General features: G+C 62.3%; 1 protein-coding gene across 1 annotated transcript; it reads right to left on the bottom strand.

The window, feature by feature from the left end:
• Nucleotides 1–262: 262 nt before the first annotated feature.
• LOC117645586 lies at nt 263–27529 on the bottom strand. The gene is made up of 12 exons (XM_034385879.1): nt 27274–27529; nt 8234–8280; nt 7039–7097; nt 6843–6949; nt 6096–6305; nt 5427–5560; nt 5097–5358; nt 3863–4087; nt 3211–3426; nt 1794–2048; nt 1433–1545; nt 263–281 (listed from the first exon to the last, which is right to left on the bottom strand). The coding sequence occupies exons 3-12, from the start codon at nt 7085–7087 to the stop codon at nt 263–265; spliced, it is 1590 nt and encodes a 529-aa protein (XP_034241770.1). The 5' UTR covers nt 7088–7097; nt 8234–8280; nt 27274–27529.
• Between the last annotated feature and the right edge of the window lie 194 nt (nt 27530–27723).

The raw sequence follows: 27723 nt of genomic DNA, 5'->3' as shown, positions 1-27723 counted from the left end.
GAGAATCTTTCCACTCGGAAACAACCGCACAGATGCAGTGTGGAGCGGGCAGGTGCCACTGACCTATCTTGTAAATTTGACTCGAGTTTCGACAGTTCGTACTCATTTGAGGGGGTGTGTATCAGTGGAACTCCCAACATTTCGTTCCATTTTTGTTTTCGCTGCCTCTCCCTGTGCGGTTCTCAGCTGTTGCTAGGGGTATTACCAACTTCCTGGCATTCGAGTTAAATGTGCGTGGTAGGTGTAATGAATGGGAGGTCAGTCAAATAAAATCAGCTTCACTAAAAATACATATATTAAAAATATACATATTTAAATTTCCTCTATCATACAACATCATAGGGAGGGCACAACCATGAGTCAAAAGAAGATCAGATAAAAGTGGATCACAATTTCACAGAAAAAGAAAAGGAGACTTCATGGCTGAACAAATTTGATACTTATGCTAATGTCATTTTTCACTTTCTCATAGTGAAAAGTATAACTTTAAGGTCTCTTTAGTCATCTCTGTACATATTATTACTGTCATAAAGAAAAAACGATTTTCTCTCCTCATCTTAATATCACAACAGTCTTCCTATCCCTCATAGACTATAAAAAATTCACCTCGTTAACAATGACACCAAAAGTTTTCCATTAGTTTCAATTTGTACTCCAAACAACAACATTCCTTGTATTTTCACGCATTTCACGTCATCTAAATATTTTGATTGACTTTACCTAATTTGAAACTCACCACTCAAGTTCAGTTAAAAAAGGGGGAAAACAAATAAATAACTTTAATTTAACGTCTTCAGCACACGTAATCCGCCACGACTCAAAACGTGACCCCGATAAACCTCTATCTCTCTCTTTCTTCCTGGATCAACCAAACCGAAATTGATCCCGATTCTAGCAAGTGAAACCCATTCTGCACAGCCCATGAATGAATGGAGGCGCCCCGGTGGCTGTTCCGGATCGCATCCCCGTCCCGGTCTAGGCGGCCCGCAGCAAGGTGTAGGCCGGGCCGCCCTCTGACCGACCACGTTCTCATACTCCTCGTCCGATGGCAAGAGCTTCGAATTCGATGAACACTAGGTGGTGAGGTGTGGACTTTCACCAGCCCGCTGCGCCCTGGCGGTGTCGTCTCGGCAGGCGGGGCTTTTAGAAAACATTTTTGTTGCTTTTGGCGCAGGTTCCGCTTGGAGCAAACCGCGAGCCCCGGGCCGTGATGGCTTGGCTCCGTCGTCGCGGTCCCCGCGGACAAAGGGAAGGTTCCTAGTAGGAGCTGTAGTACTCGGCGTTGCTCTGCGTCCGCGGGCTCTGGAAGCGCCTGTACTGCAGGTAGGCCTGGTACACGGGGCCGGGGGCGGGGCCGGGGCCCGCGGGGGCGGAGGGCGCGGCCACGGGGGCGGGCGGCGCGGGGGCGGGGGCGGGGGCGGCTCGGTAGTACAGCCGGTCGGCGTCCTCGTAGTCGTCGTAGGACAGGGCGGCCGCCGCGGGGGTCTGCGGCGTCTGCGTGATTTGCGCGCGCGCGACGTGCTGCTGGGAGGCCGCTGCGCTGGTCTGCAAAGCAAAAGACAGTGGTAAGTCCGAGTATTCGAACCCGAGACCGCGCGGTGCGGCGGCCGCGGCGGCGCGTGCCATCGTCCGCCCGGAGGTAGGCAACCCAACACTCTCCCCTGCCGCGCGGCCGGCCGCGGCCCGGCGCACGCGCTGGAGTCGTCGCCCACGTGACGCCTTGTCTCTCTCGCTCTCACTGACGGCCCGTGGGGCGCGCCGTGGGGCGCGACGAGGACAGAAAGCCCCCTCACCTGGTAGTGCACGTTGCCGCGCGACTTGAAGTGCGCGGGCGAGGACGGCGCGGGCACCACGGTCAGGGCCTGGGTGTGCTGCTGCGGCTGCGGCTCGTACAGGATCTTGGCGTTGGGCACCACCTGCTGCTCGCCGTTGCGCGTCGCCTTGGAGGCGTGCGAGCGCAGCTGGCGGTACGGCAGCGAGTGCGGCGCCAGCGACGACAGCGGCGCCAGCGGCGGGTGCAGCGCGTCGTTCAGTGAGTCGTCGTACTCCTGCGGCAGACGCAAGGCGTTCACAATCACAAAAAAATTGAAAAACGACAATTTAATTTCCTAATGGCCAACCAGAGGAATTCCCTGCGTGATTGATTTTCTCCAGTGTCCCGGGGCTTTCTGCTTGGGCTGAGATATTTGTTGCTGCGCGCGCCGCTCACTTGGCCGCTGCCATTCAGTCGGGCTGCTTCTCAATACGGCGTCGCTCTGTCTCTCTCGCACTCACGGGGCGTCCCGTAGGGTCCGTGTGAGTGCGAGAGAGACGGAGCGACGCCGGTCCGGCCGTCTGCCAATCAATCACTCATCCAGTAAGCCGCGCCGCCTCAGTCAGCCTCGCGGACGTCTCCGGGAATCGGAAACGCTGAAACGCCCCTCCGTGCCGCCGCACAGTGGGCCAGAAGACCGGTGGAGGCGGCCAAAACTCTAGACGCGCTTTGAGCTCCAGAGTCGCTAAATGGGACTCGTACCGAACGTGTGACCCCGCCAATGGATTCCTCGTTCGGAGAGCTATCCATTGGTGGGGTCACACGTTCGTTGCTAGTCCCATTCGGCGACTCTGGAGCTCAAAGCGCGTCTAGAGTTTGGGCCGCCTCCACCGGTCTTCTGGCCCACTGTGCGCCGGGCCTCCGGGCCTCCGCTCCGGTTCGGAAAGCGAAAGTAGAAGTGGAGCGTGGACGGCACTGCCGCGGCACTGCCAGACTGCAGGACGGCGGCACGGAACAGCCAGTGCCGTTGCCGCCTCGCCGCGGGAATGTGTTTGGCAGTATCGCTGCCTTTAATTCGCCTTTTTGCCTTCCCGCGTCACTGAGCCGTTGCCGCTGCCGCGTCGCTCTGTCACTCTCGCACTCGCGGGCCGCGGCGCTGTAGCCGCCGTGGCCAATGACTCGGCAGCCGATTCGATAATGCCAATGGCCGGGATGATGTCGGCGGGATTCAAAGCGGGCCGTCGACGCCGCAGTGCGCCGCGGCCAATTTTCGCGCCAAAATCACTACGATTTGCGCGCCAAATATCGAAAAGCCTTGCGCCTCACAGTGGGCTAGAAGACCGGTGGAGGCGGCCAAAATTCCTGACACGTTTTGGGCTCTAGAGTTTTGGGCGGTTTCGGGTATACTGGTCCACTGTGCGCCGACTGCCTGCCGAGCTGGAGCAGCGGGAACCCACCTCCGGGTCGTCCTTGGGGTACTCGTCGACGTGGTTGGTGGGCGGCGGCGTGGTCTTGACGATGTGGTACCGGTTGGGGGCGTTCGGTGCGGCGGGCTTGGCGGTCGTCGTCGTGGAGTACGAGAGCACGGACGAGCCGGCCACCCTGGACCGGTAGTTGGAGCCGTCCAGCGCGGTCAGCGGCACCTGCGCGCGGTACGTCACCGGCTCCACCACCTGCGGACAAGGACCCGGGTTCAAACACTGGCACTATATTTTTTTGTAAACTTTTCCTTGCGTTGCTCTGCCCCTTGCAGTCGGGCAACCCACTTCGCGGCGGCGCGGCCCCTCGCCGCCGCGACGCCGCGTCCTCACGTGAGAGTTGTTTCCGGTAGGCAGAGCAAGCCGTGTGTGTGCATGTGTGTGCGTGTGTGTGAGCGAGTGCCGCGTGCGGCCTGCGCGTGTGTGAGTGCGTGCGTTGCGCGCGTGTGTGTGTGCGCGCCGGAAGCGTACCCAGCGCCCGCGCGAGGTATGTGTTCTTTTCGCCCGACGGCGGCGGCCTGCAGCGGCGCAAAAGTGGAACCCCAGGGAAACCAGGACGCGCAACAAGGCGAAATTCCGGATTTTGGATGAATGGGTTTTCGGCGGCAAAGGTGCCTGCCTGGAGGTTTACCTCGGTGGGGTCCAGCACGGGCCTGGCGGGCTGGCTCCTGGTCTGGCTGGGCCGCGGCGCGACGGGCACTTCGTCGTACTCGTCCTGGTGTTGCGCGATCTGCGCGAACTGCGGCGCTGGCGTGGTGGGGGGCTTGGCCTTGGCGCCGAGGGGCTGCAGGCCGCGGGGCAGCACGGGGTTGCCGCCCCTGGACGGCAGGAAGGGCCGGCGGCTGGACCGCGGCGGCTGCACCACGTCGTCGGCGGCCGTCGCCCTGGCCGGCGCTGGCGCGGGCGTCGTGGCGGGGGTGGTGGCGGGCGCGGGGGCGCGCGGCCGCGGCCGGTGCGTCGTGGTGGTCCGCGGCGTCACAGGTTCGGGAGGCAGCTCGTCGTCGTCGTAGTACTCCACGTCCTCTTCGGGCGCCTGTGTGGTGGTCGTCGTCGTGGACGTCGGCTGCTTCCGCGGCGGCTTGGGCCTCGGCTTGGGTGGCGGCGCGGCGGTGGTGGAGGCGGGCGCCACGGCCTCGGCGCGCTCGGCGCTGTCCTGCGGCGGCGGCCGTTTCCGCTTGCCCTGCGGCCGCGGCCGGGCCTCCTCCTCGTAGGCGTCGTCCTCGTACTCCGCGGACTCCTCCTTGTAGCGGCGGGGCGGCGGCCGGCGCGCGCTGGGCTTCCGTCGGCGTCCTGGTACGGCCGGCCTTCGCCGCCGGGGCTGCTCCTCGCTGTAGTCGTCCTCGTACTCGGCGGAGTCTTCCGGGCGCCGCGCTGCGGGCCGCTTGGCCTTGGCCTTTGGTGGTGGCGGCAGCTCCTCCTCCTCGTCGTCGTAGTAGTCGCCGCCCGCGGCGGACGGGGGCGCGGCCGTGGTGGTCGTGGTGGTGGTCGACGTCGCCCTCTCCGCCCGCTCTTGGTCGCTCAGCGGCACAGGGCGGCGCACCTTAGGCGGAGGCCGCTGGCCCCCGGTGTACACGGACCCTGCACGACGGAAGTTGGTTACAGAGAATGTTAAAAATCAACAGATATACTGTGTACCGAGATGCTCTGCGGCCCACCTTGCGCCCGGGTCTTGGGCCCCGGCTGTGAGGCGCCCTGGCCCGTGGTCTCGGCCGTGTCCTGCACGGGGTGCGCGTCGCCGCCATCGCCCGCCGCCGGCCTGGGCCGCTTGCGCCGCCGCGGCTTGGCTGGTGCCTGCGGTGGACAAGGCCGTCAACATCAACACGGCGGACAGGCGGAAACAAGAAACCAAAGGCAACTGCTCGTACCGCCGGCGTGGTGCTGGACGGCGCGCTGGGCTCGTCGTCGTAGTACTCCTGGTCGTCGTACTCCTCGTCGTCGTAGTAGTACTCGTAGACCGGGCGTCTCCGGCGGTAAGGTCTCCGCCGTCGGCCGCCCCCCGCGCCCCCGGCAGCACCCCGTCGAGGCCCGCCCTCCGCCGAGGGGGGCAGCCTGTCGTAGATGGCTCGCGCCGGCAGCGGCGGCGGCGCTAGCGTGGTCGTCGTGGTCGCCTTGTACAGGGGCTCGTTCCTGCCGGCCAAACCGAATGTTACACTGCAAAAAGGGCGAACGGATTGGAACTGGACGAGCGGGCTTACCTGCTGTACCACTTGGGCGAGTTCTTGCAGTCCACCTCGGACACGAAGTGGCAGATGAACGTCCTCTGGTCGAAGGCGGTGTAGTTGGCGCAGAGGAAGTCGTAGCGAGTGCCGAACAGGCAGTGGTGGTACACCTGCACAGGCACCACGCCACTTTAAAATCAAGACAACACAAAAAGAATAGCAAAATCCTATGCGCGATCCTGGGATTCGAACCCGGGACCTTACTTTCTTGACGCGCACCGCATCGAGCGCGCTGAGCAGGCCGGCAGTGACGACCAGTGGCAACAGGGCCGACAGCATGGCGGCATGCTTCTCACGAGGGCTCCGCGTCGCCAGCGTCGCCCACACCCATCCTGCCCGGCGACGCACTCGGGGGACTCATAGTCAAGGAGAGCAAAAGCGCGGCGTCGACGGGGATCGAACCATCGAACGCGGGTCGCGGCCAAGGAGAGACTGGCCGCGGAGTGAGCGCGGCGTCGTGGCCCAGGCGGCGCCATGGCGGCGCCACTCGCCCGGAAAGCGGACCGCGTCGCGCTTCACTTTTAATTTTCAGAAATGCAACTTCGCGCTGCTTTTCCGCCGTTCCCGGCCGCTGATTCCAAAGCTCTTCTCACTCGCACGCTCATGGAACGTCCCGTATCGGTGCGAGAGAGACCGTCGACGCACCTGGCACTTGTGCTCGATGCTGGCGTAGAAGCCATCCTTGAGGCCCTCGCACGGGAAGGTGATGTTGTCTGGCACCGTGGAGTAGAAGGGGTAGTCGCGGAGGTCGGCGCCGTTCAGCTCGCGCGGCAGGTTGGGGTCGTGCTTGTAGTCCACCTGGGGGACGCCCGTCAGCAGCGAGGACTTGTTGCTGGGCGCGGGGGTGGTGGTGGGCTGCGGGGCAGAAGGCAAGGCGGTACAGTCAGGAGGAAAGACAGGTCTCGCTGCGGCCGTGCGCCGCCGCACAGTGGGCCAGAGGACCGGTGGAGGCGGCCAAAACTCCAGTCGCGTTCTGAGCTCCAGAGTCACTGAACAGGACTAGAATCGACCGTGTGACCCCACCAATGAATTGCTCTCCGAACGAGGAATCCAAAGGTGGGGTCACACGTTCGGTTGGAGTCCCATTTAACGACCCTGGAGCTCAAAACGCGTCTGGAGTTTTGGCCGCCTCCACTGGTCTTCTGGCCCACTGTGCACCGTGAGGTCAGTGCATCATGATGCCTGTGACATTGGCGGGTTTGGAGCGATTGCCGACCTTGCGGTCGAGTCGAGGAAGACGAGACGAGACGCTTGGGGAAAGCAAAGCGACAAGGCGGCACGGCACTGTCACCGACAGGCCGACAGCCAAGCCGAGCAACGCCCTTGAGTCTCGACTACAAATCGCTTGATTAAACTTAAAACCGCCGAGAGTGTGTGCACTCTCTGCCTTACCTCCTCCTCCGGCTTAGGTGTAGTCGTGGTTGTAGTCGTCGTGGTGGTCTTCAGCGAAGGGGGTTTGAGGGCGCCTAATATTGGAGTTACTAAAAGGAGGACTAGACCTGGAAACGAGAGCAGAGACATATGTCATGTTGGAAACAATCTGAGCCATTTCCATTCAAAATTCACATTCAAATTCAAATTTTTTTACCTGCAGCAAGGAGAAGCCATGCTGTCCGCGGGGCGGCCCGGATCCGCATTGCGCCCCACCTGCAGAGAAACAAAACGATACTTTTTATTTCAATTTTTAGATAAAAAATGAAAATAAAGTCTCGGGCTTTGTACTGCTGGCGGCACTGCACTGCTGGCCAAATTAAAAATCAATGCAGCCCGGACCGTGCACAGCGACCCAGCACACACGGCGCGCTGCAGCGCTGGTACAGTGTGCGTCAGAAGCACTCACTCGAGTACAGCCCAGCCACCCCTAAAATCGCGTTGTGGAGGCACACCCGCCCTGCCGGGTACAGTCAACCCCACGGCGCTCCGTACAGTCACCCTCACAAACGCACCACCCACGGCCGCCCACGGCGCTCGGCCGCGTTCGTGTTAATCAACGCCGCCGGGTACAGGCGTGGTCAAAAGTACTGACAGATTGAATTAAGCGGCGTCAGCTGTCAGCGCGCTGTCAGCACACACCTGTGGCGGCTTGCGCCCCCCGCGTACGGCGCCAGCGGTGCAGGGGCGGGGCGGGGCGGGGGGCGGGGCGGGCTGGGGTGGGGGCCCAGCAGCAGCAGCGCACTCTACAGTCTGTCATTACTTTCACTTGTGGCTCAATATGGAGCACCGCGGCGGCAAGCAGCCAAGCGACGTTATACAACGAATTGAAGGCCGGAGGGGGAGGGGGGGAGCGGCCGCCAACGACACTCATAGACCTGGAAGGGGCACTTTTTTCGCCATTGTTTGTTTATCCCGCGGTGGAATCGCACCTGTTCTAAAAGGGCCGCCGCCGCCGTGCCGGTCCTGGCGGTCGTCGTGGTCGTCGCGGAGGGCTCGTTTTGCCGCCTCCAACGGGCGGGGGGGGGGGGGGGACAGGTCTGAGCCGAGCCAAGCCGCGAGCAATCAGCTGATTGAGAAGGCGTCGTCGACAGCCAGAGGATCTACAGGCTTCCAGGCGCCATCAAGATACCCCAGCAAATCCAGCGAGAGACTCCAGCGAGACTCCTGCAGTGATCCAGGCTGCGCTGCGCGGGCTGCGCGGTCAGTGCCGTGGAGGGGGAGTGACTCGATCCGTGTGTACAGTGTGCCCTCGGCCGGCATGGGACGCCCGCATCAATGGCCCATTTCTCAGCGCGGCGAGCGGTCCGCGGGTTCGAATCCCAGCGCCGCCAGACGACCGATATACTCACTATTAACGAGTTCTTCTTGTCATGCGACACACCGTCTTCATACGGTCCTGAAACACACAGAGAAACAGGTTGGGATTAGATTTTGTTGCTGGTTTTTTAGCGCGAAAGGGCACTGGTTTTCGATCCCGGCCCCCCGTCCACTCCACTCCCGCACACTTTACGAGCTCATCGGCCTCCCGAGAAATTTTGCCGAAGTAAAAGGAGCCCAGTCCAGTCTCATCAAATCGCTTTTATTGCACAGCGGCTGGGCGTCCCTGAATCCGCGAGGGAGCGCAGGTGATAGTCCAGCTGGCTGCAGCGATGCAACCCCATTGTGTAGGTTTCGGTTTAGTTCTCATGCAGAGCAGCTCCGTATCGGCTGGGTCGAAACCTGCTTTATTTTCCGAATTCATCCTTAGGTGTGATCTGCGTTGCTGGTAAATCAATTTCACAAAAGTGACAAAAAAAATAATTAAGTTTGGATCCTTTATCTGTTTCCTGGCTGACGGGGCCACGGAATGAAGCCATCATTCTGACTTTCCAGTTTGGACCGGCGGGACGTGTTAAATCGAAGACGCGCCGTCTGTCTGTCTGTCTACCTGTCAGTCTGTCTGTCCGGCCGTCTGTCCGCCTGTCTGTCTGTCTGTCCGCCTGCACAGCTACTGGAAAGACACTGGACAGACTAGCTCAGCAGCCCGGTTCTGCTCGAGCATCCCGTCTGCACCCGGATCTATCCGATATTTCTTCCCCGATCACTTCATTTTCTACTGCGCAATTATTTTGAGCGTAATTTCTTTTCATGATTCATTAATCAACCAGACAGTGTTTGAGGCCACTAGTAGTTAAAGGACCCCATGTAAAACAAAACAAAGGTAAACTAAATAAATTAAAGTTTTTATTCGGTTCGCTAATGGATCATCTCCCCCTGCTTTTTCGTCTTTAAAAAATGCCAAATTTGAGGTTTATGATCGGCAGAGAGTCAAGGAGTGAGACAGCAACACAGCCGTGGTGGTCCTGCCCATCGGTCCTGCATCTACGAAAGCATGTCGGCGCGCCGAGCAACGCCGAGCAACGCCGAGCAACGCCGAGCAAACGCCGAGCAACGCCGAGCAACGCCGAGCAACGCCGAGCAACGCCGAGCAACGCCGAGCAAACGCCGAGCAACGCCGAGCAACGCCGAGCAAACGCCGAGCAACGCCGAGCAACGCCGAGCAACGCCGAGCAAACGCCGAGCAACGCCGAGCTAGCGCAGCAGGGCGGTTCTCTTCTTCGTGATGAGCCGATCTCGGCGCGCCACGCGAGATCTCGACCATCTCGACCATCTCACCAAACGAGTCCTGCGAGCCATCCCGGGGCACAGGCACACCGTGCCAAAAGAAAAAGCAAAAGCAAACAAAACAAAAACGAAACAAAACCGCCATTTTTCGGCCCGTTCATTATCAGTGGTCTCCCCGATTGCGCAAGCAGTCGTCGCCGCCGCCTCGCTGTTCGAATTTCCTGGACCGGATTCCACCCCCTTGCTGAAAACCCGCCCGTACTCGTTTTCCCGCCAAAAGCTCCGCCTTCCCGCCAAAAGCTACGTCTTCCCGCGGGAATGGCCGTGCTGTGAAAAGGGCGCCAACTTCGAGGAGCGGCGACTGCAGCGAGTTATCGACGATTCCACGCGTAATGACGCAAACCGAGGCACGTTCTAAACGAGTTCAATTAGCCCCAAGTGGAGCGGCGTCTCACAGAGAGGGAGTGAGAGAGATGTAGAGATTGCGGCCCGCGGAGCGACTAGCGAGGGTGAGAGAGACAGAGAGAGAGGTATGGTGAGAAAGGGGACGGGGATACAGACGCGGGGCGGCGGCGCATCTCTGACCTTTCACCGAGGAACTGTCACGCAAAGCATTAGGGTGTTTTAGGCGGGCGGGCGGACGGACAGGCAGACAGACAGGCAGACAGACATGCTCGTAAGGATTTGGCTGCACACGCCGGCCGAGACGTGAGCACACACACATAGACGGAGCACAAAGGTGCCGTGCCGTAACGCCGCGCCGCGCTGTGACGTGGTCGGACGTGGTGCTGTGACGTCGCCGTGACACATGTCCGTGACGCCCGCCACGCCCGCCACGGCCGCGATTAGAACGTGGCGAGTAGTGCGCCCCTGACACGCCGACTTTTATGACGTCGAGTAAAAAAAAAAGAAGAAAAAAGGGGCGCAGTGGGGATTTGAACCGCGGCGGCCGGGACAAGAATGGAAAAGGCGGCGACGCGTGCGTGGAGACGCGGAGACGTGGAGGCAGGCGCTAACGGAGCTGTCCTGCTTTCGTCGCGTCGCCACTGCTTCTAGGAGGCGGTGACTCGGCTCCAGGCCGCGCTGCTCCGCGCTGCCATGGCAGTGTGGTGGACGAGACCGACTGAACGGACAGAGTCACTCGGAAGTGGGGTAAGGACTCCTTCGCCGACACTACACTTTCAGGGAAATGAAAAGCCTTTCTCGTCATTGACAGGGCCGACAGGGCAGGGCGGCGCGACTGGGCGCGTGACCGGGGCGCACGCAGTCTAGTCGTGACGAGCGCGCCCGTTACGTGCGATGGGTCAATCAATTCAGAACAAAAACAAAAAGACCAGCGCGCTCCAGCAGCAACAACAACAACAACAACAACAACGACGACGACGACAACGACGAAGACGGCCCCTTTTGTCAAGTGCCACTTTGTGAGGCTTTGGTCCAGTTTCTCTTGTGACACGCGTGCGCCTCCCAGCTGGCCTGCTCTCCATGCACGCTGTGAGCGTGGTCGTCGCTCCGTCTCTCTCGCACCCTCGCGCGGGGGTGCGAGAGAGACGGAGAGAGACATGTAGCGACGCGGCGAGGACGTCGCGAACGGTCGCGAATACCCCTTCACCTTTCTCCGGGCGCCTGTCTCTCTCGCACCAGTGGGGCGTCTCAGTCGCGCGAGAGAGACAGCCACTGGCAGCCGGCAGCTCCCCCGTTGACACGCTCATTTCAAGCAGTCACTTCCTCTTCGGCTGCCCGACTGCGCGTCGACTGCGCGCCATCGGGGACGATTAAGTCGGCGCTACCCGGCGCGCCAGAGACTCTGCGGGCCGGCCGAGGGGTATCGACGGGCATTCCCTCGGAAACACACAATTGGCCTGGGATCGGCCGGGGCTGCTTAGGCCCGGCTCCGCCTAGAGTCCTTTCTCTCTCTCTCTCTCTCACTCCGCGAGATGCTCCATGGGAAAGTTATCGCCTCACTTTGTCACTCTGGCCCGCCAGGTGAACGGGTACACGTATGATAAACGCTTTGTGCCGTCTCGCTCCCTCTCTCTCGCAGGCCGCGGGGGTGCGAGAGAGACAGAGAGGCAGGGCGTGGCCGCCGCTGCCGCGGCGTGGCGGACCGTGGCGTCCTTTCACTCTTTACTCGTACATCACGTCAACCGCCTGGCATTGTCTCGCGCTGCCGCCGGACGAGCGAGAGGGACAGAGAGGACGCCCATCTCCATTTTTCTGGGGAGGTCCCTCTCCGTCACACGTACTGGATCCATCCGAGCTCCACTCCGTATATCATCAAAAGCTGCAGCTAAGCCAGGCAGCAGCAAACAAAATTTCAAACTTTGAAAAAATAAAAAACTTTATAAAAATTGCAGTGAGCTGCGGGTGTTGAACCCGCAACCTTCGGATCAGGAGGCAAACACTCTGTTCACTGCGGTACTGTGCAGCTTCTGTCGCCTAATTTACGTCTTTCTCAGGACTTTCTTCCTTCCCGTTCCTCCGTCCGTCACTTCGTTTCCGTGGGGCTGCAAGGAGACGAACCAACAGACAGACGGACAGACAGACATACAGACAGGCACAGGCAGACACAGACAGACGCAGACAGACACAGACAGACGCAGACAGACAGCACAGACAGACAGACAGACAGACAGACGCGAGACGGACTGCGGCGTGCGTGTGCGGCGTCCTGACGTAACGGCGCTAATCGGCGCTAATCTTGGCGCCGAGCGATTCGATCCGCGCCAATGGAAAATGGAACGGCTTCGCAGTCGCTTCGCGCTTCGCAGGGCAATGCACGCCGACATTGACTGCAGCGCCCCGGGTTCGATCCCCGTTTTTTTTTTCCGACCAGTTCTTGCTCCGCGGCTTCCTAACATTTCAACCGCCGTGGTTTTTTTTTTCGAGCAATCGAAGATTGAAGATCGAAGATGGAAGCCGGCAGCCCCGGCCTTCCTTGCCTACACTGAACCCCAGCAGTGTGGTGGCGCCACGCTGACAGTGCACGCGGCGGCCGAACGAGTTCCGCTGTTCCGCACTCGCCACCGCCTCCAACAAGGTCGCCTCGGTGCGGGGCCGACCCAGGCCGAGCCGAGCCGGCCGAGACTAACTGGGAAACCTAAATAGAGATGCACTGAGAAAAAGAGAGAAATATCTAAGTATCTCACCTCCAACAATTTTTTTTTAAATTCAAACAAGAAAAAAATAAAACAAAAAAAATAAACAAAAATTGAAAGTTGAGGGTGAAGAAAAAATTAAATTTGAAGGAGGATTTGAACTTGGATCCTTGAATCTCACTGTGAACGAATGCTGGGAGCGCGCTGCCGCGCGCGGCGTTACAGTGTAACGCATCAGAGGTCGCGAGGCGGCGGACCACTCTCGGTTTCAAAGTCAGCGGTCCGGCCCCACTTTTCCTTTCGGGTCGTCTTTTCGGTCTGCCCTGCCAGGCCCTGGCTGGCCGCGGCGCCGCAATCCGATCCTCGTCCCTCTAAGAAACGCGAGCGGCCGGCGACTGGTGAAAATGATTGTGAATTTCGGTATACTCGCCTGAAGGAGTAACCAACGAAAAATCTGCTTTACTTTAGTCTGAGAGACTCACTTTCTTTGCTATGAATATTTATAGATGCTTGTTGCGAGCTGAGAAATTAGCGTGACGTCCACGGGGTCGTAAACAAAAGTGAAGGAAAAACAACTACTTTTGTTTCAGATCGTCGACGACCCGGTCTGTGCGACAGGGACAGCCAATTAATCTACGAGTGGGCAGACTCCGGAGTGACAGCGGCGACAGCGGATATTCCCGTCGGACTGCTCGTCGTCTTCCCAGAGTCACGAAACTCCAGGAAAAAAAAAAACAGGTCGCCCCTCTTGGGGTCCTCGGCTCCTCTCCAGGGCGACGCCTCCAGTGATGAAATCTGGAGATGTGACAAGTCATGATCGAGTCCACACCGGGAGAATAGGAGGGGGGGGGGAGCCGGTCAGGTACAGAGGGCCTTGGCCTTGGGGCCACCGTCGTCAAGTCGATGAAAGGCCTGCAGTGCTACTGCCCTTCGAACCGCCCCGCCCCGCCCCGCCCCGCCCCGCCCCGCCTCGCCTCGCCTCGCCCCGCCCAGCACGTGTGCCTTGGCCCGCGACCTCCTGCTCCTCTCCGGGAGGTTACTGCCCTCGCAACGACGGTCAGACAGACGGACGACAGACAGACAGACAGACAGACAGACAGACAGACAGACAGACAGACAGACAGACAGACAGACAGACAGACAGACAGACAGACAGACAGACAGACATGCATTGACAGCTGCCCAGCCTGCCGTTTGCTTTTGGCAGCCCCCTTGCAGCGCAGCCCCTTGCAGCCCCGCGGCACGGCCTATCCAGGCGAATGCAGCCTGACGATGTCGTCAACGTTTTAATGCCGAAGCCCGCAGTGAAAGCTGCGCAAGCTGCAAGCTGCGTCGGCTCGACTATGTGGAGCGTCCCCGATGGTCCCCGCGCCCGGACTCGGTGACACACGGAAGGAACAACGAGTCTCGGCAGCGCAATGGGTACCGTGGCGGCATGGCGTGGAGTAAGTAGCGGGTTCAATACCACCTAGAAATACGATTTTTTTTTTGAAATATTTCTCATTTAACGCACTCTTTTTGTCAGGCTCCATACTCCCAAGGCGGCTTCGTGTGTTTTTTTACGATCCCACACCGGTTCAATATCGTCCATTTTTTGTTGTCGTTCTGTTTAGTAATGCACGCACGAGTCGGGACCAATGTCTCGTCTCCGGGGACGAGAATAACCCCCCCGCCGTAACGGTACCGTCGAACTGTCCGCATGCCTATGCAGTGGCGCTGCGACCACGCACAGTGGGCCAGAAGACCGGTGGAGGCGGCCAAAACTCCAAACGCGTTTTGAGCTCCAGAGCCGCTGAATAGGACTCGAACCGAACGTGTGACCCCACCAATAGATTTCTCTCTGAACGAGGAATCTATTGGTGGAGTCACGCGTTCGGTTTGAAACCCATTTAGCGACTCCGGAGCTAAAAACGCGTCAAGAATTTTGTCCGCCCGCGCCGGTCCTCTGGCCCACTGTGCCTCGGCCGGCGTGGGGGCGGTGGGGGGCACTGCCCGTGGGGCCAGACAGCCCAGGCACCACCAGCAGCAAGCAGCCCGACAGCCGAGTGTCCAGAGCATGAATCGGTTTTAGGCGGCCGCCGTGCACCGACTGCCAAAGTGCGCCACTACACTACAACACGCTGGACGAGGAGGAGGGGGGTGGGGCGTCTGGTTATGTCACGGCCCCGCTACACTGACTGCTACACCTGCTGGCCGCACTCGCTGAGGTCACCCACTCTCCGGGGGGAAGGGGGGGGGGCGCTGCGGGGGCCCAAGGTCACACATCCGGCAAGCGACACGGCGGCGGGAGTACAACAATCGTTTATATTCCCGGCCCTGCTGCCGCGGCCCTGCCGGCCCTGCCACGGCCCTCCTGCCACAGTCCAGACGCGGCCCCGCGCTGCACCCGGGAGACTGCCGACCACCGCCGCCGCCTCTGGGAAGACGGAGACAATCTGCATGAAGGAGGCGTGAAGGAGGCAGCCGAGCGTCCCGTCCGCGTGCGCCCGTCTTGTGTGTGTGCTGGTGTGTACGTGTGTGTGTGTGAAAACTTGGCGGCGACACCGAGCTAAATAACGAACGACACCAGGCTTCTATCCTTTTCCTCCTTTTTCCCGGTGGCAGTCCAGCCGAGTAACGAACGAGTAAATTAACAAAAGTCGCCTGCCTGCTGGAGAGTCCCAACGTGGACCATCATCGACGACCACCGCCTCATAACCTTTTTTTATCTCGTCTCTCTCTCTCTCTCTTTTCTCTCTCTCTCTATGGTCGAAAGGTCGCCCGGACGGAAACTCTCGCTTTCTTCGTCACACACGTCGATCCGTGACGTGACACGCGCGTCACGCCGCCGTCACGCCCACGTCACGGGCCGCGTCACGACGCTGATCGGATCCCCGCGTGCGAGGCGTGTCCTGGCGGAAGGGGCCGCCGCCCAGCGAGCCAGAAGGCCGGCGCAGCGGCCAAAACCCTGGACGCGTTTTGAGCTCCAGAGTCTCTGGATGGGGAACGTGTGACCCCACCAATGGGTTGCTCTCCGAACAAGGAATCCATTGGTGGGGTCACACGTTCGGTTCGAGTCCCGTTTAGCGACTCTGGAGCTCAAAACGCGACTAGAGGTTTGGCCACCTCCGCCGCCTGCAGTGCAGCCCCGCCCGTTACACTGCAAAGCACTGCGTGGTTGCCTACCCTCGCATTCGCAGGCGCTCGCCCGGACACACGCACGCACACGCACACTGCTTCGGCCTGGCACGAGCAAAAACGCAGCTCAGACTGTCGCCGACGGCAACAAAAGGAACTATAAAAAAATAGGTCTAGACAATAAAACAGAAATAAAGTCAAATGCCAACGACGGCGACGACGGCGACGACGACGGCGGCGGCGGCGGCATCACAGGAAAATATTTCCAGGAGCCGCGCAACCCAGTGACGCGGAACGTTTTATTTCTGCGGACGGAGAAAAAGCGGACAAGTGGCTGAGGCCGGCCTAGAAGAAGAAGAAGCCTGCTTTCCTCATCCGAGGCTTCGAAGCCGGGGAAGACAGTGGCGTGGCGCGCGGTGCGGCGCGGTGCGGGCCGCGCACGCAGAGGCGGTGGCGGCGCTAGTTTGCCTTGGACGGCCCCGCGCGACGACGCGCCGCTGGAGCGCTGGAACGCTGGAACCGGGTACCCGTCGAATAAGGGGGCGGGGCCGTCCACAAAGCACGTAACGCTTGTGGAGGGTCGGCGCCGAGTAAGCTGCGCTTACGGACGGCCCCCCAGTGCAACGCAGTGCAACGCAGTGCAACGCAGTGCAACGCAGTCCAGTCACGGCCGGCGGTGCGGCCCGGTGCGGCCCGGTGCGGCCCCTTAGGCTCGCCATAGTGGGATCAACACAAGCTGAGCCCGGTGTGCCGCGAGCAGCCACGGGCAGCCATGGGCAGCCATGGGCGTTGCAACACGCGGCATAGGGGCGCGCCGAGCGCCTTAGGCGGGCTTAGGCGGCCCGCTGCCATAGGCGGTGGCCGTCAGCGAGCCGTGGGCCGCGAGCGCGGCTTACACAGTGGGCCAGAAGACCGGTGGAGGCGGCCAAAACTCGAGACGCGATTTGAGCTCCATGAACTCTGCAGAGTGGCTAAAAGGGACTCGAACAGGACGTGTGACCCCATCAATGGATTGCTCTCTGAACGAGGAATCGATTGGTGGGGTCACACGTTCGGTTCGAGTCCCATTTCACGACTCTGGAGCTCAGAACGCGTCTAGAGTTTCGCCTCCACCGGACTCCTGGCGCACTGTACTGCGGTCTTCCAGTGCACGTCCACGGCGTTCACAGCGTCCACGGCGCGCCATGGCCTGGTTGAGGAGGCAGAAGTGGGCCGCCTGCCCGCACAACGCCTACACCGCAAAAAGGGGAAGCACCTGATTTGCTTCTAGTTTTAGTGGCGACCCAGAAACTCCACACTCGTCGACTTGGACACCCGAGCGCTGGTTCGGCGCGGTGCCGGCCGGGGAGACGGGTGTGCTGACACTCGGACACTCTGACACCGACAGGAACGGGTTGTACTGCAAAACACTGGCCTGGCCACTCGGGAAACAATGCCTGTCTCTGTCGCACCCAGCGTGGACTCGTGCGCGGGGGGGACGGAGACAGCGAGGCGTGGCAAGGTCCGCGTTTTGAACGCACCCCGGCCGGCGCTGCCGCGGCGCTGTTCTGAACGGGTACCTGGTCCCCGGTACCCCCGGTACCCCCGGGCAGCCGTAGGCGGTAGGCCGCGATGGATCGGGTCGCGTCTACAATGCCGGCACGCGATTGGCTGGGGCAGCCTCGGCAGAGCGAACGAAACTCTGCCGACACGAACAACCAAAACAAACTATTTTGGACAGTTCGGCGAAAAATGTTGACTGGGGGATTCAAAGTGCAGAAAGAGACAGTTTCAAACTGAACCTTCCTAACAACGCCCTCACAGAAAAAAAATCAGATACTTTGGATAAATTTTCTAAAGTGATTTTTAACGAGGTTGTTGGTGAAGGGCAGGAAGGCCTGACCTCTCCCAACCGAAACCAGAGGCCACACATCATGATTCCAATCCGCGGTGGCGGCGCCTGGACCGCATCGGGTCGGGCGGGGCGGGGCGGGGCGGGGCGGGGGGGGGGGTGGGGTGGGGTGGTGGGGCCCTGCGGCAGCCGGCCAGCCGGCTTTCGGGATATATCGGGGTCAAGTGAACAATATGTGCCCCAATGAGCGGCACATTGCCTTATGTAAGCGAGTGACCGGCACGATGGCGTCACGAGGGCCGGCGCGGGGGCGGGGCGGGGCGAGGCGGGGCGGGGCGGGGCGGGGCGGGGCGGGGGCGGGGTGGTGCGGCTGACATTTTGGACTTGGAGCGACTTATGCAACGCCGGCTTCCAGAGAGCCCGGCTGGCTGCAGCGTACGCCCCCCACCGGTGGTGGGTGAGCAGGACGCTCTGGAGTGGACCGCGTCGCGAAAAGCAGCACCCCCCTCCCCGCCCCGCTCCGCCAACCCCCCGCGTCACACTATCCTCCATCCCCCCGCGCCTGGAGACGAGTAGAGACGAGCAGCCGGCAGCACGGCAGCCTGCCTACCCCCGCGCTGTCGTAGCCGTCCTGCGTTTAGGTCTCCAAACGGACGCAGCGGCCGCCTGGAGTCAGCACCAAAGAAGTCATCGGGATGCAGCAGCGGCGCTCTGCCGCTCTGCCCCTCCAGCCCGGCTGCCTCCAGCACTCACTCCAGCAGCCTCACTGCAGCCACAATGGAGGTCCATCTCGAGGTCCATGGCCCGGGCCGCCTCGGGCCTCAGGTCCGCCGTGCCGAGCCGTGCGATGGGAATGCTGTGAGCGGACACGCCACTGCTCTCCGGACTCTCCAGTGAAGGGCTGGCGCGGGCGCTGGCGTCAAGGTCCCAGCAACAACAATAGCAACGACGACAACAACAGCGACAGGGCGTCAACAGGAAGCCTTCAGGAAGACGTGCCTCGCCCCGGGCCTGGGCCGGCTCGGCCGTTTCGGCGGTACACAGTGTGCGTGCCACGTGATGTACGGTACGGTGCGGTACGTGCACACGCGCACGCACCGCCGAAAACCTAACGGCGCCGAGTTTCCCCGCGGCCGCGAGGGCCGCCGTCGGCGGGGTGTCGGCGGTCTCGGTGGCACGGGGAATGCGGTGGCGCGCGGGCCCGGCCCGGCCCGGCCCGCCCAGCCTGCCGCGGCCCGCGCAGCCCGCGCAGTGCGCAGCCCCCAGCGCTGCCAACGGCACTAAACAAGGCGAGTTTAAGTGCGTGCCACTGATGGAAGTCGAGTTAGAGGCGGCGCGAGGCGCGACAGACTCTCGAAAAAAAGATGGTAAAACACTTTGGGGAAGTGATTCGGGCGTTGCGACAGTGGGTGGGGTATCGCAACCGGCGGCAGGCCGCGGCGGGCCCAAAGGCAGGCCGGCCGGCCGGCAGGCCAGCGCGTATCAGAATCGGGCGGCGCTTGCAGCCAGCGAGGCCTGCAAGGCCTGCAACGCGGAGGGGGCGGGGCAGCGGGGTCACGCATGCCGGACCGACGGGACCGACGGACCGCGGAATACATATTGCGATTCGGAAACCCGAATAGCAACCCGAAGGCGGCCCGACGGCGGCGCCGAAGACGCCGAAGCAGGTTGGCCGCGTTCGCGAAGGCGGCGAGGCGAGCCGAGGCGTGCCCGGCCACCGGTGCGGCCTGGCTGGCGGACTCCGTGGTGCGGACGGAGTGGCGGAGTGGCGGTTGTGCAAACGGCGCTGCGTTTTCGATAGAACTGGCCGCCAGCCACGGTCGGCGCACGCCCCTGCACGCCCCCGCCACCCCCTCCCCGCGGGGCCCCGCCCCTGCCGTCCACACCTGCCTATCGCGAGGACTCACGCCGCGACGACGGGTTTCGGAGCCAACAAGACTAATGCCCGGCTTGTAACAGCCCGCGGACTGATTCCGAGTGGGGAGGAGCGGCGTATCACAGTGCGCCAGAAGACCGGTGGAGGCGGCCAAAACTCTGGACGCGTTTTGAGCTCCAGAGTCGCTAAATGGGACTCGAACCGAGCGTGTGACCCCATCAATGGACTCTCCGTCCGGAGAGCAATCCATTGGTGGGGTCACACGTTCAGTTCGAGTCCCATTTAGCGACTGTGGAGCTCAAAACGCGTCCAGAGTTTTGGCGCACTGTGCGCGTGGGTGCGAGAGAGACAGAGGATCCGTCTTGCCCGAGCGCGGCCGCCAATTACGGACCACCCTGTATCCCCGTTTGGCGCGTGCCGGGGGGGGGGGGGCTAGCGGAGCGCGCCGGGGCGTATAGCGGTGCAGCCACACCGGACGAGTGCACACACACGCGGCTAAGTACACTGTTTAAACATCTAAAAAAAAGACATTCAAAAAAAAAGCAATAACCATAATATGCACTTCCTCGGAGTTGGTAATGCAATTTGTACGGGCAAAGCGACACATTTTTTTCCAGGGTGGGTAGCGGTGGCGTGCCTGGGGCGTCGGCACGCTCGCGCCTCGCACGCTCTGGCCGCTCAAAAGCCAAAATTAATTAGAGCGATGGTTTCTCTTTCCACTTTGTTTGTGTTCTTGTTGTTGTTGCTGTTTTCGGGCGGGAACTCCCCGCAGCGACGCGGGAAGCGTTTTGAACCTTGCGGCGCCGTTTTATGGCGTTTCTCAGGCAATCCGCGATGATGACATGCGAGAAAACTACAAGACAAAAACGACACTTAAACGCGGCTCGGACTCGAATCAAACGTGTGACCCCACCAATGGATTCCTCGTTCGAAGAGCAATCCATTGGTGGGGTCACACGTTCGGTCCGAGTCCCATTTAGCGACTCTGCAGCTCAAAACGCGACTAGAGTTTTGGCCGCCTGCACCGGTCTTCTGGCAAATCCGCTGCGCGGCGTGAGGCAAGGCGGCTTGCCCGCCCCGTGCAGGCCCACCGCGCCGGTTACTTAAAGAAGCCCAGAATAAACGTGAGTGACCTTGCCCCTAAACTGCAGTGACAAAACGTGTTGTGAGTGGGAGACCTGCCCGGCCTGCCCGGCCTGCCCGCCCGGTCCAGTACCACACCCCGGGCCGCCTCACCGCAACAACGGCATAACTGGCGTGGGGCAACAAAGCCAGCCGGTTAGGACCTGCAGTGCACTGCCAAAATCGATTTGAAAACAATTAACTCGGTCGGCGGCACTGTTGCGGTGTCTGTCCGGATGCGTTCACCCCGGGCCGGCAGCCCTGGCAGCCCTGCGGCGCGGCAACGTTACAACACTGTTTATGGCAGCGCCGTGGCAGTGCCGTGGCAGTCCGTGGCAGTCCGTGGCGGTGCACGCCGCACGACGAAGAGGCTTCTTACGCAGCCTAATCACAGACGCATGCACGTCGTTGCGCCATCTCACTCGCACTCGCGGCGCGGCCGTGGGGCCCGTGGGGGTGCGAGAGAGACAGAGCGACAAAACGGCGCCGTTCGCGGCCTTCTGCTCGAGGATGTGCGTAACAAAGTGTATCGCGGTGCGCCGCCGCGCCCCTGGCAAGCCCATGGCAAGCCCATGGCAAGCCCCTGGCAAGCCCCTGGCAAGCCCCTGGCGCCGGTGCCGGGCGTAAGCGAGGAGGCGCTGAAGGGGGTATCGCCAAGGGCTTCCCGATGGCACCTCCAGTCCTTGGAGCGGCGCCACGGCCAGGCACAGCGCACAGCTTAGCGACGGTCCCTCTACATAGATCGGCGTAGTGCGCCTGCTGGGCGTGGCAGCTCTTTGCTCTTGGGCGTGGCGGGGCGTGGCAGGGCGTGGTGGGGCGTGGCGGGGCGTAGCCCGGAGACACCTCGTCCAGCGTGCCCCTCTGTTGGGTCCTTCGTCCTTGAGACTCGCGCCGTCGCGCCGCCGCGCCGCGTGCTGGTGGAGCAAGTCCAGTCGCTGCCCAGCCGGTCGCTGGACTCACTGGACTCCAGCCGCGCCGCTGGAGAAGCAGCGACGCAGGTGCAGGCCTCCCTCCAGGCGACTCTCAGCGCGCACAGTGGGCCAGAAGCGGTGGAGGCGGACAAAATCCCGGACGCTTTTTGAGCTCCAGAGTCGCTGAATGGGACTCGAACCGAACGTGTGACCCCACCAATGGACTGCTCTCCAAACGAAAAATCCATTGGTGGGGTCGCACGTTCGGTTCGAGTCCCATTTAGCGACTCTGGAGCTCAAAACGCGGTGTAGTCCGGCCTCGCCTTCGCGGGGCGCGGGGATCCTTCTCCTTCCTGGAGAGCGTCCTGGAGGAAGGCAGGAAGAGCAGCACGGCAGGCTGATGCCGAGAATCGTTTCCTCTCTCTCGCACTCATGGGGCGTCCCGTACAGGTGCGAGAGAGACAGAGTGACGAAAACGACTCTCGGAATCAGTCGCCCACAGCGGAGCGTCGCGCTGGAATCAGGAGCCGCTGGAGAAGCTGCTGGAGGGGGCAATGTATAATATCGACGCCAAGTCGAGGCGGCGCCAGGGTCTTACAGTGGCGCCGCCATCGCACGCCTTTCTTCCCTTCATCGCCACGTAATGCTTTCCTCGTCTTTTTGCTATCCTCCCTGCCACGCGCCTCGTTGACTTACTTCCAGTGGTTGACCCGCTGGAATTGCCTCGCCCTCTCTGTCTCTCTGTCGTCGCACTCTACGTCCCACCTATCACGAGCTTCACACTGGGTGCTCTCTGACCCAGCTGTCTGGGGCCCCCGGCGAACGCTTGTGTCGCCGACGGGATTAACCCAGGTACCTGATAGCACCGGTTCCCATCATGAACACCGAAGTACATAAAGCAGGAGGCCTCCCCATTCAGACTGGAGAGGGGGTGTAGAGTTCAATTTTTCTTTTCATTTTAAAATTTCTATTCACCATGTCTCCGCAATGTTTCTGTGATATACATGACATTCTGTTGGCCCCGCGGCCTGGGAGGGCCCGGGGTCGTGGTGATGGGGCCTGGCCGGCGGCGAGGCCTGGCGACGGGCGCTGCGGCAGGGCCACGGCAGGGCCTCGGGGACACGGAGGACTCGGCACTGTCGGCGCTCTGGGGGACTTTCTCGCCCCGGCCCGGCGAAAGGAACGAAGACCGAGCAAGAGCGAGGAACCAGGGACTGCCGGGGACTGCCGGGGACTGTCGGGGACGGCCAGGGACGGACCCGCCCAAAACGGGCCGCCGGCCGGGGCCAGTGGGGCTAAGCGGCGACGGCCCGTGGCCTCTTCGTGACAAAAGCCGCCTTCGCTGTGCTCCGCTGTGCGCCCCGCGCCTCGCCTTTGAACCGCAATAAGAATATCAGCCCCGATCCGAATCCGAATCGTGCGGCGGGCTTTCACGCCGGCCCGTCGGTTTGCTGGTTTCCGACTTGGCGGCGGTCTCCTCGGCGTCGGCCGCGTCGGCCGCGTTCGGCGGGCACCTCGTGACCGGCCGGCCGAAACAATTGGAGGAACGCAACGCAGCGAGCCGCGCAGTGCTCCGCTCTGTCTCTCTCGCACCCCTTCGGGCCTGTCGGGCCTGTCGGGACGTCCCGCGGGTGCGAGAGAGACGCCTGCCCCGGCCTGCCCCACGCGTGCAGCGCGCGAAAAAGCGAGCAGCCTCTTGACTTTCGCCACCGCCGTAATTCATATCGATACTGGATCGATACCTCGATGGACACCTCGGCGCGCTCGCCGCTCGGCGTGTGCAACATGGGCGGCAGGCGCTGCCAGGCAGCACACTGATTCGGAGAGTCGTTTTCGTCGCTCCGCCTCTCTCGCGCCTATAGGTAGGGGACGTCCCTTGAGTGCGAGAGAGACAGAGCGACGACAACGACTCTCGGAATCAGTCTGCAGCACCGCGCTGGCCCACTCAGTTGCTCGGTTACCATTCCGGTGATGAAATTAGCCTCAGCCAGGACCCGAGCCCAGCCCGTTGGAACACCATGTTGTTCACCCGCCAAACTTCCTGTAACAACCCCGAAAAAAAAGGACGCTACTTTGAACGGGATTCGAACCCACATCCTCCGCACGTTGCTCCACCGCGCCGATGCAAGCGCACCCATGAACAGTGCAGCCCGGGCCTCCTTGTGAAACACACACACACACACTCACACACAGCTGTCCCCGCGAGCCGTGGCCTGGCTGGGCCTGGCTGGCTGAGAGCGGCGCTGCCAGGCGCTGCAGTACAACACGGCCCACGTGACGTCAACGTCAGCGTCGGCGCGTCAGCGCGTCAACGCCGAAACCGTTGGCTGGCCCCAGCCAGCCCCAGTCACCGGCCGGCCGGCCGCGGACCCCAGGCGGCCCCGGTGCCATCGCCTTCGCAAATTATGTAATAAGGACGCATTGTGTAGTCTAGCCGCGGACGCGTGAGCACGCGCGTGCGTCTGTGTGCGTGAGCGCGTGTGCGTGCGCGTGCGTGTGTGTGTGTTCGTGTGTGTGCACTTGGCACGAGGCGCGAAGACGCTTCGAGGCGGGGCAAGGTGTTTCAGGTGTTGAGTAAGGTTCAGGTCGGGCGGCCCGCACAGTGGGCCAGAAGACCGGCGGAGGCGGTCGAAACTTTAGACGCGTTTTGAGCTCCAGAGTCGCTAAATGGGGCTCGGACCGAACGCGTGACCCCACCAATGGTTTGCTCTCCGAACGAGGAATCCATTGGCGGGTGACACGTCCGGTGCGAGTCCTGTTTAGCGACTGTGGAGCTCCAAACGCGTCAAGCGTTTTGGCCGCCTGCAACGGTCTTCTGGCCCACTGTGACCCGGCCGGCGCGCCCGGCTTCGGCTTGCCCAGCGGCGAGCGCCTGGGAGGTAGGCCGACCTGCCACACTCCGGTGCGTAACGGGACAGCCTACCCGGCGGCGAGCGCCTGGGAGGTAGGCCGACCTGCCACACTCCGGTGCGTAACGGGACAGCCTACCCGGCAGGCGCCCGCCGCCGCCAAGCACGGCGTTTATTGCGAAAAAGAGACAGACGGCAGCCAACAAGACGTGAAAGGTGAGTGGCGGAGTGTTGAGGGCGCGACGCGCGATGAAGAGATGCCAGAGTCAGTCACGCTCGAAATGGAGCCGTCTGGCGAGAAAAGAGAGGGTGTCTCTCTCGCACCCCCGCGGGCGCCGCAGCGGGCGCGAGAGAGGCAGTGGCGTTGGGAATCGGGCCGGGGGGTGTGGGCGGTTCGGGCAGTGCTGATGAAACCCTGAAACGCAGCCATCATGCGGTCCGGCACAAATCCACGCACTGGGCCCGCTGCTCCGCGGGCAGCCCGACGAGGCCGCGAGGATGGTCGAGGATGGTCGAGGATGGTAGAACGCCAGGCGAGAAGCCAGACGCGGGCGTCGGAAATCCTGGCCTCCTTTATCTAGAGCTGCTTCCTGGCTTCCTGTTCGCACACGCCTCTTTCGTTTCTCAATCACCCACCGCTCGCGTTTCGTCTTTCGTCGCTCCTGTTTTGTGCAGTGTGCCTCCCCCGTGTGACCCCATCAGTGGATCCCTCGTTCGGAGAGCAATCCATTGGTGGGGTCACACGTTCGGCTCGAGTCTCTAGAGTTTTGGCCGCCTCCACTGGTCTTCTGGTCCACTGTGCATCGCGGTGCTCGGGCCGCGGGCTGTCGCAGGGCCGGGGAGGAACGCTAGGAAGAAGCGGGCGTGCTCGGGCTCGGGCCGCAGGGCGAGCAGCGAAGCAGAGAAGCAGCGTCCACACCGCAGTCCCGCCGTAACCGCCGTGCCGGCCCGGGCCCGCCCGGCCCAATCAGACCGTCGTTCAGGTGCCGGCAGCCAGCAAGCAGCCAGCAAGCAGCAAGCCAGCGGCAGCAGTGAGATAAATTAGCTCATTTTTCGCCGCCGCCTCCTGCGACCGTCTGCCGGTCCGCGACACGCTTCCTGGGTCACGCCTAGATTGGATCTCCTCAGGGCAGGACACCATTGTCCCACTTTAAAGCGGACTTTTGCCGTCCGGGTAGCCTGACGACAAGGCAAGGGCTGGAAGATGGAATCGGACGCTCCGTGCCCCGCAGCGGGGACGAGTGAGTGCCTGACAGTGTGCTAGTTCCGAACGCACGAGGGAGCCGATGGGTGCAGTTATGTGTGTGAATGGAATCCCAGTCGAGGACTTGGCGAGCTCCAACCATGTCCGTCTAACCTGGCTCCGGCCCGCTCAGGCGATGACGACGCGTTGAACTGTTTTGTAAGTTTGGCGCGCTTTCGTCCGTTCGAGGCTCGAGGCGGCCAGACTCGAGGGCCGTGGCGTCATATCGCATCATCGCGTGGCGGGGTGGGGCGGGGGGGGCGGGGCGGGGCGGGGCGGGGCGGCGGAGCGGCGTGTATGCAGGCGGCGTCTGGCCGTCTGGGACACTTGGCATGGCAGTCCCTGGACAGGACGGCCCTCGCCTCGCAGAGCCTCGCAGCCGGAGCCAGGGCCCTGGCGCACAGTGGGCCAGAAGACCGGTGGAGGCGGCCGAAACTGTAGACGCGTTTTGAGATGCAGTGTCACTAAATGGGACTCGAACCGAACGTGTGATCCCACCAATGGATTGCTCTCCGAACGAGGGATCCATTGGTGGGGTCACACGTTCGGTTCGAGTCCCATTTAGCGACTCTGCAGCTCAAAACGCGTCTAGAGTTTCGCCCGCCTCCACCGGTCTTCTGGCCCACTGTGTGACGGCGGCGTGCGGCGTGCTGGCGGAGGCCCCCGTGCTCGTGCTCCACCTGCCACCCGGCCGGCTCGGCTCCGGCTTGGCAGGGCTCGGCTTGGCTCGGTCGAGCGCTCGGCTCGGCTCGGCTCGCGGTGCATGGCGCAACCCGCGGCACGCCTTGCCTTGCCGCCTTGCTAGACCACCGCTCGGCCCGGCCTGGGCCCGGCCTGGGCCCGGCCTGCCGGAGTCCTGCAGTGCAGACGGCCCTGCCCGCCCTGCCCGCCCTGCCCGCCCTGCCCGCGCCGAAGCGCCCCGAGCACGCCGGGTGAATGGACCCGGGCCGACCCGAGGCTGCAGCCATCCTTCAGCCATCCTGCAGCCACTGGAGGCTGCGTCTCCACACGGCGCGAGCCTCCAGATTCCCAGGCCAAGTGCGTCGCTTCTGTTTTCAAAAGGTTCTCAACAGACTAGGCGTACTGCAACTGTCCCCTCCAGCAGAGCGGTGATTCCGAACGGCGGCGCTCTGTCTCTCTCGCGAACTTACAGGACGCCGAGCCATGAGTGCGAGAGACACGCTGGCACTGTTCGAAAATGAGCCTGCTGAACGCGCTGCGGTGACTCGATTTTCGAGTGATTGGATCGTCAGGGTAACGTGGCCTTCCCCGCTCCCTCCTCCTTGGTTAGCCGTTCTCCAGTGCGGCCTAGCCGATACAGTAGTGCGTGTGGCAACCTTCCCGGTAGACGGACGACGGACCCTGGCGCCCTGGCGCCATCGCCGCGCCGATCCCGGGCCTTCTCTTGCTTCGCGCTTCGCCCTGCAGATTCTCAAGGATCACTTCGTCGCTCGTCCCTCTCGCACCCCTGCAGGACTTGCCATGAGTGTGAGAGAGTCCTGGACATCTTCGTCCGCCAGCAGGTCGGCTGGAGGCTCCAGGACTCGCCATTTCTGGCTCGGGGGCCCTGGAGTCCGGGACGTGCTACACCGTGCTGCACCACACTTCACACCTGGCTGCGCTGGGCTGCGCTGGCTGCGCGCGGCGCTCCTGGCCGCCTCCCCGCCCGTCCCCGCCGTGCCCCTGCCCCGGGCCCCTGCCCCGGGCCCCGGTCGCGGCGACTCCGCTCTCCACTCACCAGCCAAGTAGAAAGCGAGGACCACGGAGTCCAGGAGTACGAGTCCGTGGCGGCGCGGGGCGGCGCGTGGCGGGGCTGCGGCGCGAAGCGCGAAGCGACGGCCGTCGTCGGCGTCCTCAGCGTCCTCGGCGTCGGGTATCCAATCAGCGTGTCAAGCACCACACACACACTCACACACGCACGCACGCACACGCGGTGACTGATCGGGGCGGCCTGCTTGGCCTGCTCGCGGTCGCTGGCGCGCTCGTCGTGGACCCGCTGGGGGTTGGCGGCCTGGCGGGGCTCGGCCTGGCGGGGCTCTCGGCGTGGTGGGCGAGGCTGTCGCGGCGGTGCGCGGCGCCCTGCTACTCGCTTCGGACTCGGCTAACTAAGGCCCGTCCTGTGCGGCGCAGCGCGGCACAGCGCGGCCACACGCCAGTCCACCGCGGAGTCCGCCTGGCGGGGCGGGGG

Source organism: Thrips palmi, unplaced genomic scaffold, assembly GCF_012932325.1.
Source record: "Thrips palmi isolate BJ-2018 unplaced genomic scaffold, TpBJ-2018v1 HiC_scaffold_10, whole genome shotgun sequence".
Classification (NCBI taxonomy): Eukaryota; Metazoa; Arthropoda; class Insecta; order Thysanoptera; family Thripidae; genus Thrips; species Thrips palmi.
Note: the sequence above shows the minus strand (reverse complement) of the source record. Positions and strands in the feature narration are given on the sequence as shown.

Coding starts and splice junctions, on each gene's coding strand:
- LOC117645586 (XM_034385879.1), bottom strand. CDS start 7,087: ATGCGGATCCGGGCCGCCCCGCGGACAGCATGGCTTCTCCTTGCTGCA. Junction 5,359..5,426: donor TCGCCCAAGTGGTACAGCAG/GTAAGCCCGCTC, acceptor TTTGGCCGGCAG/GAACGAGCCCCTGTACAAGG. Junction 4,088..5,096: donor CGTCCAGCACCACGCCGGCG/GTACGAGCAGTT, acceptor GACGTGGTGCAG/CCGCCGCGGTCCAGCCGCCG.